We start from the raw sequence: 18,341 nt of genomic DNA on the forward strand, positions 1-18,341 counted from the left end.
TTTTAACACATGGGGTTTAAGGTGGGAATAAGCACACTCACTCCCATGCATACACAAACACACCACAGCAGTCCTGGATATATTTAACAATATATATTTATATATATTTCTAGATCAGTACATTCAGTTTTTAAACTTGTTTTTTTCTTCACAAACAGAAGAACTCTTACAATAGTAGACTTTCTAAAATAAATACTATTAAAATAGAGCTTCAAAATAAATATTCTATACAAAGGAACCCTTCTGTGGTAACTTTTTTTGTTGTTGCAGGGTGAGAGGGTGAAGGGGGAACTGAAGGAGAAAAACAAAGGCAAGGATGGATTGGGGGGGTGGGACTTCTACAGCTTTTTGTAACACAAAATCAAACTTTGGGACAGTGAGAACGGACACCCTAGGCACACAGTTACCAACAGGGAAAAAAAAGGAAACTCAGGATTTACAGTTTACAGAAGGGGTGTGAAACTGCTTCCAAAAGGACAGGGAACCAAAAGGCTAGCAAGGCTAAAATGTTGTGCTAGTTAATTTCTCATGGAGACATTCTGAGGAGCTCTGCTAAATTGGTGTTAAGAGGATCACTCTAGCCCTCATTCACCCCTACCCCATCCTGAGCATTAGTCAAGAGAGCACAGGCCTTGTGAATCCCAGGGCCTGGGTTTCTGTGATGTCCTCTCAGGTCACCAACCTCGGGTAAGCTACTTCAGCTTTAGTTTTTTCATCTGCTACATGAGGCCTCAGCCTCTGTCCTGTCTAAACCCACAAGGCTATGAGGTTCAAATGTCATAATGGGAATACGAAGGTGTTTTATAAAGCTTATGAAGATTTCTTATGTCTACCCCTTGGGTAAAATAAGTGTGGCGCATCTTAATGGGAATATGCTAGATAGCTCATTGAGAAATATTGGGCCAGGGCATGGCTACCATCATGGCCTGAACACTTTCCTCCACCTACCTGGCTCCTCAAGGTGCCACGGTAATACTGGGAAACCTCCAGTCAAAGACACATCCTCTAAGCTCAAGGGGCTAGGATTTATTACCTGCTCCAGATGATCATTGACTTTCTAAATGGATATATTTGCCCATCATCTTCTCTTGAGCCTTGGCTCCAGGCAAGGACAGGTAGTCTGAGCCAGGTAGATGTGGGAAGTGGTACCATTAAAAGGAGAGGGAATGAGGTCTTCTTGTCCACCAATCTCTCAGCCAATGCAAATAACCAGATGTATGAACTCCTATGATCAGGTGGCCCTGTTGCAGGTCCCCCTAATTAGTCCCACATTCATAGGCATGAACCTCAACAAGCTTGTTACTCCAACTGGGGGAAGCCCCCATGCAGAAACAGGCTAAGGAATTGTTTGGAGATCAGAAGTTTAAAAAAATAAAATAAAATTAGAGGTTTTCATTTGTTACACTGTGCTAAAGTGGCCACAAATAGTAGAGGCAGTGAAAAGTTCTGGGGAGGGAAAGAGGGAAGGGGGAAGAGAGAGCTGAAGCCGTTTAGCCCAGTAGGGCTAAAAACAAACCAAAAGGGGGGAAAAAGAAACCCAAAGAAATCAGGCGTTTACAAACTATGTACACTGGAAGTTAAGGTCCTGGAGGCTACTTTGTAAGGAAAAGTGTTAGTGTAGAGGATCAGTTTGGGTGTGCGCATGGGTCAATCAATTCTCCACAGAATGGGTGTGCAAGGGGGAATGGTCATCAAAGTGTAGCTAGCCCACCACTCAGTCCAGGTTCCCATGGAGGCAAAGTGAGGCCCTTCAGCACCACCCACTGCCTAGCAGACACAGATGGATGACTGGCTAAGCAGGCCCGGGATGTCTAATCCTCTCCCCAGGAAAACCTTGATCGTCATCTCCTTTAGTAGTGACATCTGATACATTCAATTGGTATAAGTGGTTGGCTGTAAATGTGTTTCCCTTCCTACTGTTCCCTCAGATTTGTGCAAGAACATTTATATATATCTATCTATATATATACCCATCATAATATGTCTATGGCAAGGATAGCTACATGAACCAGCACCGGAAAATGCAGGTGTGGTAATTCCGTGTTCTGCTTTTACAAGCTAGCAAATATTTATATAAATAAGAAAGTCTAAAACACAAGCCCCTCCTCCCCCCAATCAATAAATACCTATGGTTATAGTTAATTTATTTTAAATCAGATGTTACCACTACTCTTAAAAAAAAAAAAAGGTCCTTGGAAAGTATCCTACACAGGACTATAGACTGCCTCCCTTGTTCCTTCCTAAAAGGGCGATTATTGTTCTCCGTGGAACACATGAGATTCCTTGGAGAATGCTATCTACGTCTGGCACAGCCTTAATGCTGCTGTGCCCGCTCTATCTGCCCCAGCGGCCTTGCCCAGGACACTTTCTCCACTTGACAGGAAACACAACAAATGGGGGAGGACCAAAGAAAGCTACAAGATCAGCTTTTGCATGCAACAAGTACGTACCCATTTCACGTGTGCCCATTCTACTTCCTCTAGCACCTTGAGAGAAAGGGTCACTGCATCTTTGGGGGGTCCACCACTGGCTAGCATTCTACTCTAGAACCCCCTTGGGAAAACTTCCCCCTTCTGGGCCTTTCTGGCTCTCCCCCTAGCACTTGCTAACACTAAAATATAGACTTTTTTTTGTCATCTCTCTATTTACAAGGATATAGACACACTATTGTACATGAGAAGCTATGAAGCTGAGCAGCAGCAGCAGGCAAGAGGAAGAAAACCCACCAAGCTTCAAATGTCATTTGGCCAACGAGAGTGACTGTCTCTCTTCAGAATTAAAAATTCTATGGGTGGGGGAGGGGGGAGGTCAGAGACAGGGATGGGGACAGAGAACAGAGATTGTGTTTCCTCAAGATGTTCTTCTCCCCTCCCCCAACTGGACCTAGAAAGCAGCACTTGGGGATAGCAGAGAAGGAAATGACTGTCTTTAAAACCTGTTACCATCTAGTTTACTTAGTCCAGCAAAATGTAATACAATAACTGGATACGGCGACCAGATTCTCATTGGCAAAAATGACATTTGGTCTCTTTCCTCTGCCTGCCCCACCCATATTATTTCCAAAAAGAATGTAGACAGAGGTAAAAAAAAAAAAAAAAGGACCTTTGGTGGGCAGTTAAGTCTGTGACAGCTTATCAGAACTAAGAGAGAATGAATTTCAGAGGCTATAGGTAGGAACATCTCAAAAATATCAGTGATGAAGGAGGGGGTTGGGGAGAAAGGTATTTGGGAGTTAGTCTAAAACTCACCCTTAATATTGTAACTTGGGGTAGGGAGCGAAACAGGGAGACACCTAACATCCGCCCCCCACCCCCAACCTACTTTGTACTTAACTGACCCCTCTCCTTTTGCAAGTGTGGATATAGCAGTTTAGTTCTTTACCTTCACCAAGACATTGGTGACACATGGGGGAAAAGGGGAGAAATCGAGAATCCAATCCTCTTCTACAGAGGCACCCAAGCCACCTAGTTAATGATTCCTGGGGTATTTAGACTCCCAGGCAGCCAGCCCCTATCCGTCGAGGGAGGGACAAAGGGAGGGAAGGAAGGGAGGGAGAAAGGGGGCTGGGAAGGCATTCCAAGCAACTGCAGTTTCCGGATGTGTGTGTACATCTATGTTCTGTCTTCTGAAAAATCTCAAGTCCATATCACACAACACTCCTCTCCCCCCTCCCCGCTTCTGTTCTAGTTAATCAAAAACCACACAAAAGTTCCAAAACCCTGAATATAGCCCAAAGTGCCTTGTTTGGGAAGGGAAGGAGGGAGGTGACTGATCTGATTCTTCCCAGAATCTGAGGGGGTGGGAGGACGAACCAAGGAATCTTCAGGACACAGAAGACCTGGCCCCTTTGCAGTCTTCTCTGGCAATGTTGTGGGTCAGGAACAGATAAAGCCCGAGGCAACAAGGTGGGGAGGGAGCAAAATCAGAAAGGCTTCTCGGATCTGTTGGTCTTGCTGCTGTCCACTGCCGTAGCTGCCTTGCAGATGACGCTGTTGGTATGTTTGCAGCGGCAGCCTGGCCGGCTCAAGCGGTCATAGCCCCGTTGGGCCAGCTTCACACAGCCAGTTGCTGGTAGGTAGCAGAGGAGGCATGGCAGCACCAGAGACAGGGCCCCCATGAAGGACCAGCGGGCACAACAGTTTGAATGGGAGCAGGAACAGGGGTGGTCAGCACAGGAACCTTCATCATCTTCATTGGTGCAGTGGTAGAAGACCCCTTTCACCAGGCACATGCAGGTGCTGTAATTGACCAGGCTCTGGGCCGAACAGAGACATTCTTGGTTACAGATCCAGCAGGAAGGCAAAGTCCGAGGAGAGGCACACTCCTTACATTTGCATTTCCCACAGGCCTCACAGAGCAGGAAGTGTTTGTCCAGCTCTTGGGGTGGCATCCCCTTCAGGTCCAGAGGCTTGCAGTGGATGGCCTTGGGCTGAATGCGCACTGCCCTTGGGGAAGCCTGGTCAGCCACAGGGGGAGGGGCCATGTGGTCCAGGAGCCTCTGGTCTGAGGATGTGCTGCTGCTGCTACTGATGGAGCTGGGCCTCCCACTGAAGGAGATCCAGGGGTGGGTGACATCCTGGTCACATCGAGAGAGGCCTGGCGCTGGCTCAGGATACCCTCCTCGGGGCCGCTTAGAGCCAGTTGTCGGGGCCAGGCCAGGGTTGTCGATGTAGTCATTTTCTACATGGGTTGTCTTCATCTGGTCAATGGGCAGGATCGTGAGTGGGTGCTGGAGCCGGCCATAAGGAAGGCGGCTGTCCAGCAGGGGCTGGACCATGACTGAGCTTGGGCTGACAGGAATACTATGGGGAATTGGGGGCTCCATAGGGGCCAGAGGTCCAGTACTGCTTGGAGAAACTTGACTTCTAGGGGTCCTGAAAAAAAGTCAAGAGAGAAAGAGATAGAAAGAGAAGAGAGAAATTAATTATTTCAATTGCCAATATACCCATCAATTTCCTGATTGGCTTGTGGCAAATATTTGCCACCAGGCAGCTAGGTGGCACACTGGATGGAGCACCAGCCCTAGAGTCAGGGAGACCTGAATTCAAATCCGGCCTCAGACACTTGACACTTACTAGTTGTGTGACTCTGGGCAAGTCACTTAATCCCAATTGCCTCACCAAAAAATAAAATAAAATAAAAAACTATTCACCACCATCTCCTAGGGCACATACAACTACTGCCGAAGCAGGCCCTTCATTGGAGGGAGTCTCATAAAAGGAGAGGTTAAGAAAGCTATTTCTGACCTTTCTGCTCAGGGACCAAGACTATGAATGCATATATACCACTGTCTATAATAGCAGTGCATCCCTTTGTAGCCACCTAACTGCAGGGGAGCTTGCCATAAAACTAAGGAAATATATCTAGAGGGGAAAACGAGTGTTCCCGATTTCCAAACACAGAACAGCATAATATTTAGGATAAATGGTATTTACTAGAATAGCCAGCCAGACCTCACTTCAGTTTCTGATTTCACTGGGAGAGTGCAATTTGACGTTGGAATGGGGCCAGAGATTCAACTGCAGAGCCTGACACGGAACCCCAGGAAGTAACTAAACTTAAATCAAAGAGCGGAAACTGCTTGGTTCAAATTTAGAAAGTGCACATTGTTTTCTATTAGAAGTGCAATTTCCTCGCCTGCTGACCTTTACTTTTGGAATTCCGCTGCAGATCAATTTAAAGTAGCAGCCGCTTGAGCATGAGTCTCAGAGACCTTTGCCCAAGGGACAGTATTTGGAATCCAAAAGGAAAAGGGAAAAAAAATGGCCCAGCCTGGGAAGATTCCATCCTGAAGCTCATGAATTCCAGGGAAAGGGGAGGGTGGAATGTAGAAGAAAAAAATGTTTCCCCAAATCTCTATTTGGACCAATGGTACGGCATTTCCCAGACAAGTTTTTTTGGGGGTGGGTGAGGGGGTGGCAGATGGGGAGGGGAAAAGGAAGCAAGGAGAAGAAGCTGATATTATTCAAATGCCCAGGAACCATTTCTTGGTACAACTACTCATTCTGACTTAGAAAAGATAGTTCTCATTTATTCACTTAAGTACCTCAAGAATATATGAAAAAGCTCTAGCCTTCCTGGTGGCTATTTTTGACAAATTATGCCCATTTCTCTGTTCTTCGGGAGAATTGGCCACTTGGGTCCAGACATCCTCTGTCTATAAAGAACATTTCTACTCTTCAAAGAATAAGCCTTTTAGGTGATTTGTTTCCCTCTTCAGATATTTTTACACTAAATACCGTCTCATTAATTCTTTTTTTTTTTTTTAAGTGAGGCAATTGGGGTTAAGTGACTTGCCCAGGGTCACACAGCTAGTGTTAAGTGTCTGAGGCCAGATTTGAACTCAGGTACTCCTGAATCCAGGGCCGGTGCTCTATGCACCACCTAGCTGCCCCATCATTAATTCTTAATTAGCAACTGATTCTTCCTTATTGATGAGAAAAGCCTGATCAGAAATATGAAGTCATCTCAAGACCAGCTCCTCACTTAAAGAAGGCTTGAATTGAGGACTCAGACTAGAGGCAGAATGTGTTCTATTCTTCCCTAAAAATCACCATGGAATCACCTCAAAGTGATTAATGCCCCCTGTGGAAAAAAGCGATATTTTTATAAAGGAGTGATTAGGAGATGACAATTTTTTTTCCTGATTATCTATAGTCATAGTCAAAAAGCAATTATTTTGCAGCAGTCAATACTGGACAGATTTTTACATTCATATAGAGCAGGAATGATCAATTAGGAATGACAGTTCTACTAAAAGGGAATGGGATTTCTCTTAGAAAAGAGAAAGGAAATGAATACTGGGGAGGAAGGATTCAATTCTGTTCAGTAGTGTATTTCTCCCCAACCTTGCATTCATTGGAGCCCAAAGACCCCTTTCAAGCCAGAGAAATGTTTGTTGAATTGACTATTCCTGGCAAGTGGAACAGTTCTCATCTATCTCCTATTGTGCCTACTCCTACTTAAGCAAGTAATTGAGGCCCCCAGATTACCTTGGAAGTTCTAGGTTTTTGCTAAGCAGTGGTTCTACTTCCTCCAAGGAAATACAAGTGCTGCTGGGAAAATGGTGCGGAAAGAAGGATAAAGGAAGACATTTCCTTTCAAGGATGGTGTCTCTAACTGGATCAGACATATTTATCCAATCCCAGTCTTGCAGTCTACCCTCCACTGGAGCCATAGGCTCTTTTTTTTTTTTTTAAAGTGAGGCAATTGGGATAAGTGACTTGCCCAGGGTCACACAGCTAGTAAGTGTTAAGTGTCTGAGGCCGGATTTGAACTCAGGTACTCCTGACTCCAGGGCTGGTGCTCTATCCACTGCACCACCTAGCTGCCCCAGAGCCATAGGCTCTTTCAGAACACATGAACTCTTAGTCTTGTAGAACAGATGGTACTTTTCAGCAGAGTAGAATATCTCAGCAGAGTCTGGTAGAAAGATACAAACTCCAAAACAATAGAATTTTAGAGTTGAGAGGGATTTAGAGCTCAAGTCCGGGGCCCTCACTTTATACTAGAAGGATGAGCCTCAGAGAAGAGTGACCTTGATGAACAGACATGAATCTGTTGGGTATGGTCCATTTGCCATTGCCCACTGTAGGCTCTTACATTCTTTCTCAGGCCATTTAAAAAAAGGAACATCCCTTTATGAATAAATACTGTATTGGGGGTTAGAGGACCTGAATTTCAATCCAGGTTTTTCTGCTGTCTGTGTGATACTGTTCAATTGACATTCTTAAGACCATGGTCTTAGATCATGCCAACCTTCATGCCCAAAAAGCTTCAGTTGCTCTCTCAGACATCATGGGAAAATAGAATCTGCCTTTGAAAGTCCTCCATAATCCAGTTTCAACTTATATCTTCAGACTGATTTAGTCTAACTCCCCCTTATGTACTTTCCATTCCAGACACCAAAAACCTATTTGCTTCTCCTTGTACTCGGTATCTATCGCCTACCACTGGGTGTTTGTGAAGGCTGGCCTCCTGTTGGGAATGCCCTCTCTCCTCACCTCCACTCCTCAGAGGAAAAGGTACTGAAAAAATGTTTGCTGAAACAGAGCTGAATTGGAAACATTTGGCCTATCCAGGTACCTGTGTCTCTCTCTCTCTTTTTTTTTTTTTGCAGGGCAATGAGGGTTAAGTGACTTGCCCAGGGTCACACAGTTAGTAAGTGTCAAGTGTCTGAGGTTGGATTTGAACTCAGGTCCTCCTGAATCCAAGACCAGTGTTTTATCCACTACGCCATCTAGCTGCCCCGTACCTGTGTCTCTAAGTATCTTTTGGGCTTGAAATTTAGGATCCTAGTTACCTACTGGTAAGTTGAGCCTTTGAGCCTCAAAGGCCAAAAAACAAATCCTGGCGAATAGAAAGTACAAGAAAATCTGAATGAAACAAATGATTCCATTCTTGAACCTACTACCAAACTAAGGCTTGGTCCCTTCAAAATTGCTACTTCTACTGAGACCACATTTCTAATTACTATTGTATACCTGGCAAACCCTTGGCTATTTAGAATAGTGCAACGTGACTTTAAGACTCCAATCCTAGAATCAGAGGGCACTAATTAGATAGGAAATCCTACCAGGGAATCCCCTGGGGAAGCAGCTTTTGCCTCAACAAAGTAACCTGTACAGGAGCTAGTGCCATAGATTCACAGCATGTTGGGAGTTGGAAGAGACCTTACTTAGAGTTACACTGAATCCCACCCAGTCATTTTGCAGAGCGGGGATCTAGGCCATTAAGGAAAAGCGATTTGCCCAAGGTTATGTGTCTAATTATTTAGTTATTGGCAGAGCCTGAGGTCTCCCTAACTCCCAGGTTGTTCTACTATACCATTAACCATAGTCATGTAATTCAGGCAGCAGCCTCTTCCCCCAAATGAGCTGCTCCAAAACATTGTGAGCTGCAGGTAGAATTAACATCTGGGATTAAAATGTACATTTTGATGCAGATATCTGTATGCTGTCCTCTCAGAGAGAAGCTGGAACAGGCACAATAATCCTAAAGTATACTCTTCTACTAGCAGCATCATTTTCCTTAATCCTCCTTCTGACCATCTATTCAGCAAGAAGAGTCAGACTTCTTTCTCTTTTCTTTCTAATTCCTCAAACTTTCTCATTTGGTGTTTTCCTTCTTGATTACTGTAGTCAAAATAAAAGGAAATTAAAGGAAGCTTTCACTGGATCTGCTTACGTCACACCATCTGACTGGAGATAACACTTTCTTGAATAGCTAGGCACTGGAGCTAAATGATATTTCTTAGATAGATAGGTAGGTAGATAATAGATAGACAGACAGACAGACAGACAGACAGACAGATAGATATGGCTTCCTTCTTGTTGACTAGAAGATCAGTTTTCCTACTCATTGTGACACTGCCTCACTGGCTTGTCTGAAGCTAAGCTAAAAAACTTAAGTGGAGTTTAATAGGTAAATCATTTCCTCTACAAGGAAGGAAGAGATTTATAATATAAAGTGGAGAGAGGAGACTACTGCACTGGGGTTTCTTAAAGTGATTGTCTGCCAATTTGATAGGCCCAGGACAGATAGTCCAAAGCCAACATTACTACATTTAGTCAGAGAATCCATCTTGTCAAGTTTTAGGTAGCAAGGAAATGGGGCAGCATTAGCTAAAGATGAATGTACCAACCCTTCAGGAAAACCTCCTTACATTAAAGATGGGAAAGGTGGAGATGGTTTCTCACTTTCAGAAACAATCAATAATCACAGGGTGAGGCGGAAAACAGCTTCAATACATTTTGTGAACATGAATCTCCAATACTCCTTGTTCATCACCAATCTTGTGGAACACCAAATAGACTATAAACTCTTTGAGGGTCAGAGACCAAGTTTTATTTATCTTTGTATCTCCCAAAGCCCTAGCACAGAACTATGCACATGGTTAGTGCTCTGTATGTATCCCTTCTGTGGCTCATTTTATATGTGAAGAAACTGAGGCAAACATGGTTAAGTGACCTGACCAGGGTCACACAGCTAATGCGTCTAAAGCCAGATTTGAATTTAGGAATATGAGTCTTCCCTACGGCAGGGTCAGCAGTCTATCCACAGCGCCACCTAGCTGCTCTGAGGCTAGAGCACACCTACTAAGAACCAAAGAAGTTTGCAACTCAATTTATTACTGAGGGTGAGGTTTCTCTCTCCTCTATGTTTAGAGATAGCTAGTTTTAATTTTTGCTTTCTTAAAACTGTATGCCATAAAAGTCTCCTTTGGGACTTTTTGCTGTATTAACTCTTTTTTTTGGGGAGGGGGGGAGAAATGAGGGATAAGTGACTTGCCCTGGGGTCATACAGCTAGTGTCAAATGCTTGAGGCTGAATTTGAACTCAGGTCCTCTTGAAATCTAGGTCCAGTGCTTTATCCACTGTGCCACCTAGCTGCCCCTCCTGTATTAACTTTTGATGGGTTAATTAGTAATGTAAACTCAATCTCAGGGTAAAACATGGTTAGTTTAGCCTTTCAGATAGTCACCATAGCATAGGAGATATAGGAAAGGGAGAGAGCTATATGGCAGTATGTTTGATGCAAAGGAGCTAGATTGGTAGATATTCAGAAGATCCCTGTTAGGTTTTCCAGTATAGGTGCTAGAATGGTGCGGCTTTTGACTAGCTTGGAGAATGAAACAGGCTAGAGTTTTTTCTCCCTCTCAGCAATCTGGGGATATTCGAAAAGCCTGTCCATTTTTTTTTAAAGACTCACTGAATCATTTGTACTTCCCAAACTACAAAACAACTAATAAATGCCCATTTCTTTCTTGAGTGGTCCTACATTCAGTTATCATGCAGACTTCTAAGAGAGGAAAACTTTCCCAGGGCATCCTCAGCCTTTAAGGGAGGTGAAACCCAGATTAAGTTGATGGGATTATAGGATCATAGATTTAAAACTGCAGTGAACCTTAGAAATTGTTGAGTTCAACCCCTTCACTTTACAGAAGAGGAAACCGAGGCCCAGCAATGTTAAGTGACTTAATCTCAACAATTAACTTGTGACAAGGTCACAAAGATATTACTTAACCAGCTGAGCAGGGACCCAAACCTCTGACCCCCAATCTAGTGCTCTTTCCATTTTCACAGTGGGCCACACTCCACTGGAAGACCTGTGGTTCTTCAGGGAACATTACAGTCCAGCCAGATCCAAACTTTATTTACTAAATCTAAAAGACTGAGCAGCCTTGTGCTAACTTTCGGAAAAAGAAGAAATGAACATCAGCCCTGAGAACGAGAGTCACTGAGGGTTTAGAACTCAAAGGAACTTGAGATGCCCCTTCCTTTCAAAGATGCCCTGGGAGACTAAGTGACTAGTGTCTAGTCAGGCAGCTGATTAGGACCAGAGCTGGAGACACTTTAGTTGTCCTACATTCAGTTACATGCAGTGAGAAAGCTAAGACTTAGCAATGTCAAGCAACAGTATCTGCTCTTTCCTTCCTCCAAATCCTCTTTCCATCAGAGTTTAGGGTAGAGGTTCAAACCCTGGCTTAGCTACCAGGTGACCTAGGGTAAGTCATCTAATAAATATTAATAATAAGAGTGAATTAACATTTATATGGTGTTTTAAAGTTTGCCAGGCACTTTCCATTTATTAGAGACAGCTATGTGATGGTTCAGTGAGTGATGTTGGATCTGGGTAAAAAACACAACCTCTCTGAACCTCAGTTTTCCTTATGGTAAAATGGGAATAATAGCCTCTACCTCACAGGGTTGTTTGGATGATCAAATGAGACGACAAATGGAAAATGCTTGACAAACCTTAAAGCATTATATAAACGCTACAGCTGTTATCATTACCTTCTCGTTTGATCTTCATGATGACCCTGTGAAGTAGATGCTAGAAACATTTTATAGACGAGGAAACTGAGGCAGAGAGAAAGATTCAATGGCTAGCAGAGCAGGACAAAGGGTGCACCGATTTACATCTTCCAGATTCCCAGCTGAATGCTCCATCCACTATGCCACCTAGCTGCCTAGTTTTATCTGTAAAATGAAGGGGTTAGATTAAATGACCTCTGCTATTCTTTCCAACTCTAAATCTAAGATACTCTATTCTGGAGTGGTGTGGAAAATTGGATTACTCTGCTATAACTGAGAAAGAAGCCATTTGAGTCTGAAGGTAATAAGTTTCCTGTCACTAGAGGTCTTCAAGTGGAGGATGGATGACCTCCTGTTAGGGGATATTTAAAAGGTATCCTGCCTCTGGTAGGCATTGAACCTCTTATGGTATCTTCCATCCCTAATAACATAAACCATGAACTTTCCTCCCTTCCACCCACAAAGAAGAGTCACCCGTTGAAAGATACAGACTGGGAATCACAAGAATAATTTCTTTTCAACAGCTAACCCTGCCATAGGAAGATAGAAAGACTATCCCCTTCCCAAGTCACTCCAAATTCATGTGGGCTTTCAATAATCAGTTGAAAGAAAGACAAAGTTCTGAAACAGCATACTGACCAGTAAAGAGCCAGAAGGACTTCCAGCATGTTATTTGAATGAGTTCTTAACATATAGAACTGTAATCTGCTTGTCAATGTCAAGTTTTATTATACCAGCCCTGAACGGTATTTTCTTAACATTCATTTGATTCAAACATATATTAAGCACCTAATGCATGCAGAGCAACATTAGCCTAAGCTAGGGGCTGGGAGGTTTAGTGTCTTCTTCCATCAAAAAGCTAAGGCTCATTCTTTAGAAAAGGGGGTAAGGGAGAAACCTAAAGAATTTTCTTCATTTTTACCTCTTACCCTAATAATAAACGGATGATCAGAACACCACTGATATAGGAGCATTCCATGATTAAAAGATAGCCAAAGAAAGCCAATTCCGATGGATGGTCCAATGATCAGAACTGAGAATTCCCCCTTAACCTGGAATTCCAGAACTAACCATTCTGGTCTGCTTCCCTAATGTCCCTGTGAGCCTGGATGCCAAAGAGAAATGCATGTTGTGTGAACCTGTGATTTCATCCTGGTAGGGACTCCCTTTCCTGTTGCTTAACAGCAAACTCAATTTGGAACAACCTTAGAGAGTACATCGGGAAGTTAACTGACATGCCCCAATGTTTCAGAGCTGTGTCAGACAGGACTTGAATCCAGCTCTTCCTGACACCAAAACAAACCAGCCTTCTTTCCCCTGCTTTTCATAAATCATATTTTATATCTCTCTGTATCTTCTATAAATGGGAACAGCAATTGTGAGAATGACTGCATAATGTGGGTATCTGGAGTCTCTCCATCCATCTCTACCTTCTCCAGCCCTGTTCTGCACCCTGATGGAGTACAGAGTATATATCCTGAGGGCCCAGAGCTCCCATGAAACAAACTTATAGAATGATCTTCTTTAGAAGCCAGAGGCTTTGCTGTCCTGGGGAATGAGAAGGACACTAGGTATTTTTCCCAGTGCTCCCCAGGGTTTTGGCATCAGCTACATAACCCCTTATCATCCCCAAGGAGTAGCACTCTCCCCATTTTGCAGATGGGAAAATTAAGACCTAAAAGTTAAGGATCTGCCAGCACATAAACTCATCTGTCTTCTTCCCAAGTCAGTACTAAGGAGTAATAAAGCTATTCCATCATTTCCTACTTCTGTACTTCACTGGAGGCTTCTCTTCAATCAATGACAAGTAGATCGAGCTAGAAGAGAGGCTCTGTATAGCTTCCTGAGCAGCCTCCATTGGTACAGTCAGAATGATAACGGCTAACATGTAGAGTGAATTAACGTTTGCAAAATGCTCATATGTATCATTTTCCACTTAGGTCAGAACTCCTCTAAAAGATGGGTCTATACCAGATCACCAGAGTGATTAGAAGATTGATTCCCCCATACAAGACATAGTACCTAGAACCACCCCCCACCCAAATTGGTACCCCAAATCCCTTCCCTCTCTCTTCACTGGGGATCAGTCTTTTCGGTGTGCCCATGGGATTCAAAGCCAAGGTGTTCTGAGGCCAAAACACTGGCCAGCTCAGCACAGACCCCACAAAGCAGCTGCCACTTGCTGCCTGCTCAGATGGGGAGAGGAACACAGATCCAAGGGTAATAAATCTCCCTTGAGTAACAAGGATCAGGAGACAAAGTAATGAAATCGACCATCAGATTCAGACACTGGATAGCCTTAGGTGCTGTATCAATCAACCAATCAATCAATTTACCAATCAGTATTTATTGGTACTATATGTCAGGCCCTGTGTTAGATGGTGGGGGGAGATACAAAGAGAATAAAACAATCCCTGCCCTCAAGGAGCGATTATTAATCCAAGAAGAGAAGGTCACCTTCCTGGGCAGGAGCTGGGCATACCAAGTAAAAGGCATTTCTGATTCACCATTCATTAAAATCAGGTAAATCTTGGCATAAACAATGATAAAAATCTAGTGGTGGGGTGTTAAAATAAAAGGGAATCTAAATTCAGCTGTGAGAAAAACTTTATACTTGCGTCTTGGGCAGCTATGCTAGGAGGAAGGTACAGTCAAAAGGAAATGTTTTAGCATCTCAAATACTAGCTTCTACAGTTTCCATCAAACCAGCTGGGATTAGAAGGCTAGATTACCAATTGATTTTTAAATACAGAGAGGCAGTGAGGTACAGGACTGGCTCTGGAGTCAAAAGTCCTAGGTTCAAATCTCCCTCTGATCCTTTTCTATATGTGATTTTGGACAAATCACTTAAAACTCCCTGAGTCTCATTTCTTCATCTGTAAAATGAGAGGGTTAAGGTGAATTAAAGAATCTTTGATCCTTTTATATTTACATAGCTATGTGACCATGGACAAGTCACAACTTCTCAGTCAGTTTTCTCATCTGTAAAATGTTGATAAAGGTACTCGTACCATCTACTTTGAAAGGTTGTTGTGAAGCTCAATTAATATGGGCATAAAGTGCTTAAAACATGTGTTAGTTATTATTATTATTAATGCCACCCCACCCAGCCTTTTTTCTTATCTCTGGAGATGCTACAATTTCACATGGGGAAAAATGAACTGGGAAAAGACTAGGTTAGTACCATCTGAAAGGGAGAATGATACTGGAGTTTACAAATTGGTAGGGAAAGAAATGGGTTTCTTAAAAAGATCCCCCCCCCCCTAGAAAGAGCATTGGCCGGATAGGATAAATTTCCCAAATCTAGTACCCAAAAGGCCATCTTCCTGGATCCTATCATGGTGGTTCAGCTTCTCAGTATGTTCTGTATGGCCAAAGGAGGAAAATGCCTGATGACTCCTGGAAATGGATTAAACTCTCTAGGGGGTTGGGAAAGAAAGGAAATGCTATTTCCCATTAGACACTTCTAAATCTTCTCTCTACTCTTTTCCCTGGAGAGCCAAATGTCAACCCTCCCTCTCTACTCTCTGCCTAAAGGAAAGGATAAAAAAAAAAAACAAAAACCTGAGAACTCCGGATGTTTGATGCTCTACTTGGGTGAAGATCCAGAGAACTCTAAATATTGTGAAATCTACTGCTGCAATGCTGGAGAAGGCCTTCAGTCCATATCATCTTATCAGAGGTTGATAACCCAACATTTCACAACTGATCCAGCAGTTCCATATCCTTTTCACCAGCTAGCCTTTAATTTGCTGTTAATCTAGTGGAAGAAAGGCAAGAAGATCCTTAACTAACCCTCAGGGCCCAGGCACTGGGATGGGGGGGTGGGGTGGGGTGGGGTGGGGGAAGACTGCTTCACAGTTTCCTAAAAACCAGTTTCACATTTATTAACACTACTGCAGGGTTTCTCTCAACATCACCTGTCTGCCCCTGCTTAATACAAAGTAAAGCTTCCAGAAAAGCATCAAATATGTCATCAGCACTCTACCCTTCGAACATCTCTATTTCCAGGCATGGGTGGAGGGGACCTAATGGACTGGAGAATTCATGGGAGATCTGGTGCATTAGACTGCGGCTCCACGACTGAACTCAAGCCATCCATGAAAACATGGATTCCTGCCCCCCCCCCCCCAAATCAGCCGTGATATAGGTGAACTGGAAGCAGCCCTTCCACGTCCTGCATTTCTTTCTCTCCAACTCACCTCAAGCGAGATTGGGGCACGTCCAACCAAGCTCTCTCTCGCCTCTCCTCAACACCTGGGCCAGGAAAAGCAACAATTTTCCTCTCCTCAAGATCTCTTTCTCCTCACCTCCCTCCCCACCCCTTCCCAAGCTAAAGAGAATTGAGAAATCTCTTGCACAACAGAAGCTACTGTCTAAATGCTTTTTGATGGTCGGCATGGGAAAGAAGACATGGAAACCCCTTCCCTAGTGATGCGGCCGGGATTTCTCCACCGGCTAGAACTGCCTAAGCCGGTGCCCCTGAGCTTCACCTCCAAGCCCTACTCTGGGTTTCCCATTTCCTGGTCGACTATGAATTTTCAGAATGTAAGGTCTCTATCCCTTTCTTTCCCCGGTGACGTCAAGACTGGTACCACCAAGAAAGCAGGAGAGAAAAAAAAAAAGCCTTATCTTTGCTACGCATGCAACCGTTTCCTCTCTGGATTTCTCCATCTCGGCATTATATAAACCCACTTCCCTTCCACCCCCTTTACAGCATTGCCCACCACCCCACCCCTCAAAACCCAAAGGGAATCCCAGGGGCAAAGCAAGGCGACCAGGGTCGAGAAGGGTGGGGATGGGGCCCGAGGAAACCGGAGCCCTGCACAGCCCCAAGGAAAAAGGCGACTGCGAAACAGTTGCACAGAATAAAATGCTAAGGAGCAAAGGTCAAACAGTAAAGATCTTACACGCCAAGGAGCCGAGATCAAAAGTGCCCCAGGAGAGAGACACCTAGGGAGCCCTAAGCTCCGACGAGACCCACCCAGGGGGAAGGAAAAGGGATCACATCAGAGATCCAAGGGGCAGTGGGGGAAAAATCTACGTCGAGTGCTTAGGCCACTGCGGTTGAGGAAGGAAAGTTAGGGCGAAGCGGTCCCCTTCGGCAAAGGGCGACGGGGCGGGCAAGCAGCCCTATCTACAGGGCGCCCCCCGAGCCCCGGGAGGCCGATCCTTTGCCCCTGCCCGACTCGGGGCAGATGCTCTCCCCCCGCGTCCGAGGCGGGTGAGTGCAGAGAAAAGGTAAGCCGGAAAGACAGAGGGGGAGTTGTAGGGACTCGGAGATCCTAACACAGAGTAAGGGCTGGAAATGCCCCAGTCTGAAACAGCGCATCCCGTTGCTGTGACCCGGTGACGGGTTTGTATGGGAGACTGCGGGACCGGGAGTTCCTCGCAGCTGCCTCGCTGCCGTCTGCGGAGGCGCAGGGACAGAAAAGTTTATAGGGACATGCACCAAAAAGGGATCAACGTTTGCTTCTTTTGGAGGAAGGAAATGGCCTTCAAGATCAAATTTGCTGGGGGAAGAAGTGGGATCTAAGATTCTTAAATCAGCTACTTACTTTAAATAATCCAGTCAGGAGCATTTCTCCATAGGTACTTAATCCTAAATTCCAAACAAGTCAATGGCTGTCCCTGCAAAACCCAGCCAGATGAAACAGCATTGATCCCGGCGACCTGAAACGCCTGCAGAGCGCTGTCAGCTTTCCCCGCTCCGCCTTGGTGTTGCAACTACTGCCTGGGAAAATGGCTTTTTTATGAATGGGAGGGAAGGGGGCCTCTCTGCGCATGCGCGCCGTCCCCAATTCTATGAATGGGTGGGCACAAGAGACCCTCTAGGCGCATGCGCTGCTTCCCTACACTTCCCCCCTCCCCCCTTTTTTATGAATGGGGGGCCGGAAAGGAACTTAACCCATCGTTGCTGGGGGCTGTCGCTCCTTACCGGGCTGTCGCGCCTTACAAAGAAGAATGATTGTTGGTTTTTCTTTCTTTTTTTAAAAAAATGAATGGAGGGCGGCGGCAAGCAGCAGCTGCAGCTGGATCAGCTGCGCGTGCTGTACCCCACCCGGCCTGGGAAAGAAGGTAAAGAAAGCCTTCACGCCGCGGGCCTGTCCAGTATGTGTGCGTGTATGTCGGGGAGGCGGTGCAGCCTCAGTTGTTGGGCCCGGGAGCTGAAAGGGGTCGGGGAGTTGGGGAGGTATATGCACACCGAACTCCATATGGAGATCTCCACCCGGCCGCGACGGCCCCAGACAGCACTGGCTGGAGAGGCCGGTGGGAGAGTAGGAGCCGGGGTGGAGGGAGGCACAGCCGGGGAGCCCGCTCGTTACCTACTGCGGAGACAGTGCTGATTAGCTCTTCCTACTTCGAGCCTCTCGGACAAACTCAGCGATACCTGAATCCTAGAAACTCACGTTGGGGACGTGCTAAAACCTCATCCCTATGTCCATATCTGCAGTGGGGACCGCCCTAGGCTCCTCGGGTGTGTTCAGTGGTGGGGAAGGAGATGCTTTGGCCTCCAGCTACTGA

General features: G+C 45.0%; 1 protein-coding gene across 1 annotated transcript; it reads right to left on the reverse strand.

The window, feature by feature from the left end:
• Positions 1–78: 78 nt before the first annotated feature.
• SPRY4 (sprouty RTK signaling antagonist 4) lies at positions 79–17,549 on the reverse strand. Its single transcript, XM_043988755.1, has 2 exons — positions 17,375–17,549; positions 79–4,874 (listed from the first exon to the last, which is right to left on the reverse strand). Exon 2 carries the CDS (start codon positions 4,823–4,825, stop codon positions 3,923–3,925), a length of 903 nt encoding a protein of 300 aa, XP_043844690.1. The 5' UTR covers positions 4,826–4,874; positions 17,375–17,549; the 3' UTR covers positions 79–3,922.
• Positions 17,550–18,341: the final 792 nt, after the last annotated feature.

The sequence above is a fragment of the Dromiciops gliroides genome, chromosome 2 (genome assembly GCF_019393635.1).
Source record: "Dromiciops gliroides isolate mDroGli1 chromosome 2, mDroGli1.pri, whole genome shotgun sequence".
Taxonomy (NCBI): Eukaryota; Metazoa; Chordata; class Mammalia; order Microbiotheria; family Microbiotheriidae; genus Dromiciops; species Dromiciops gliroides.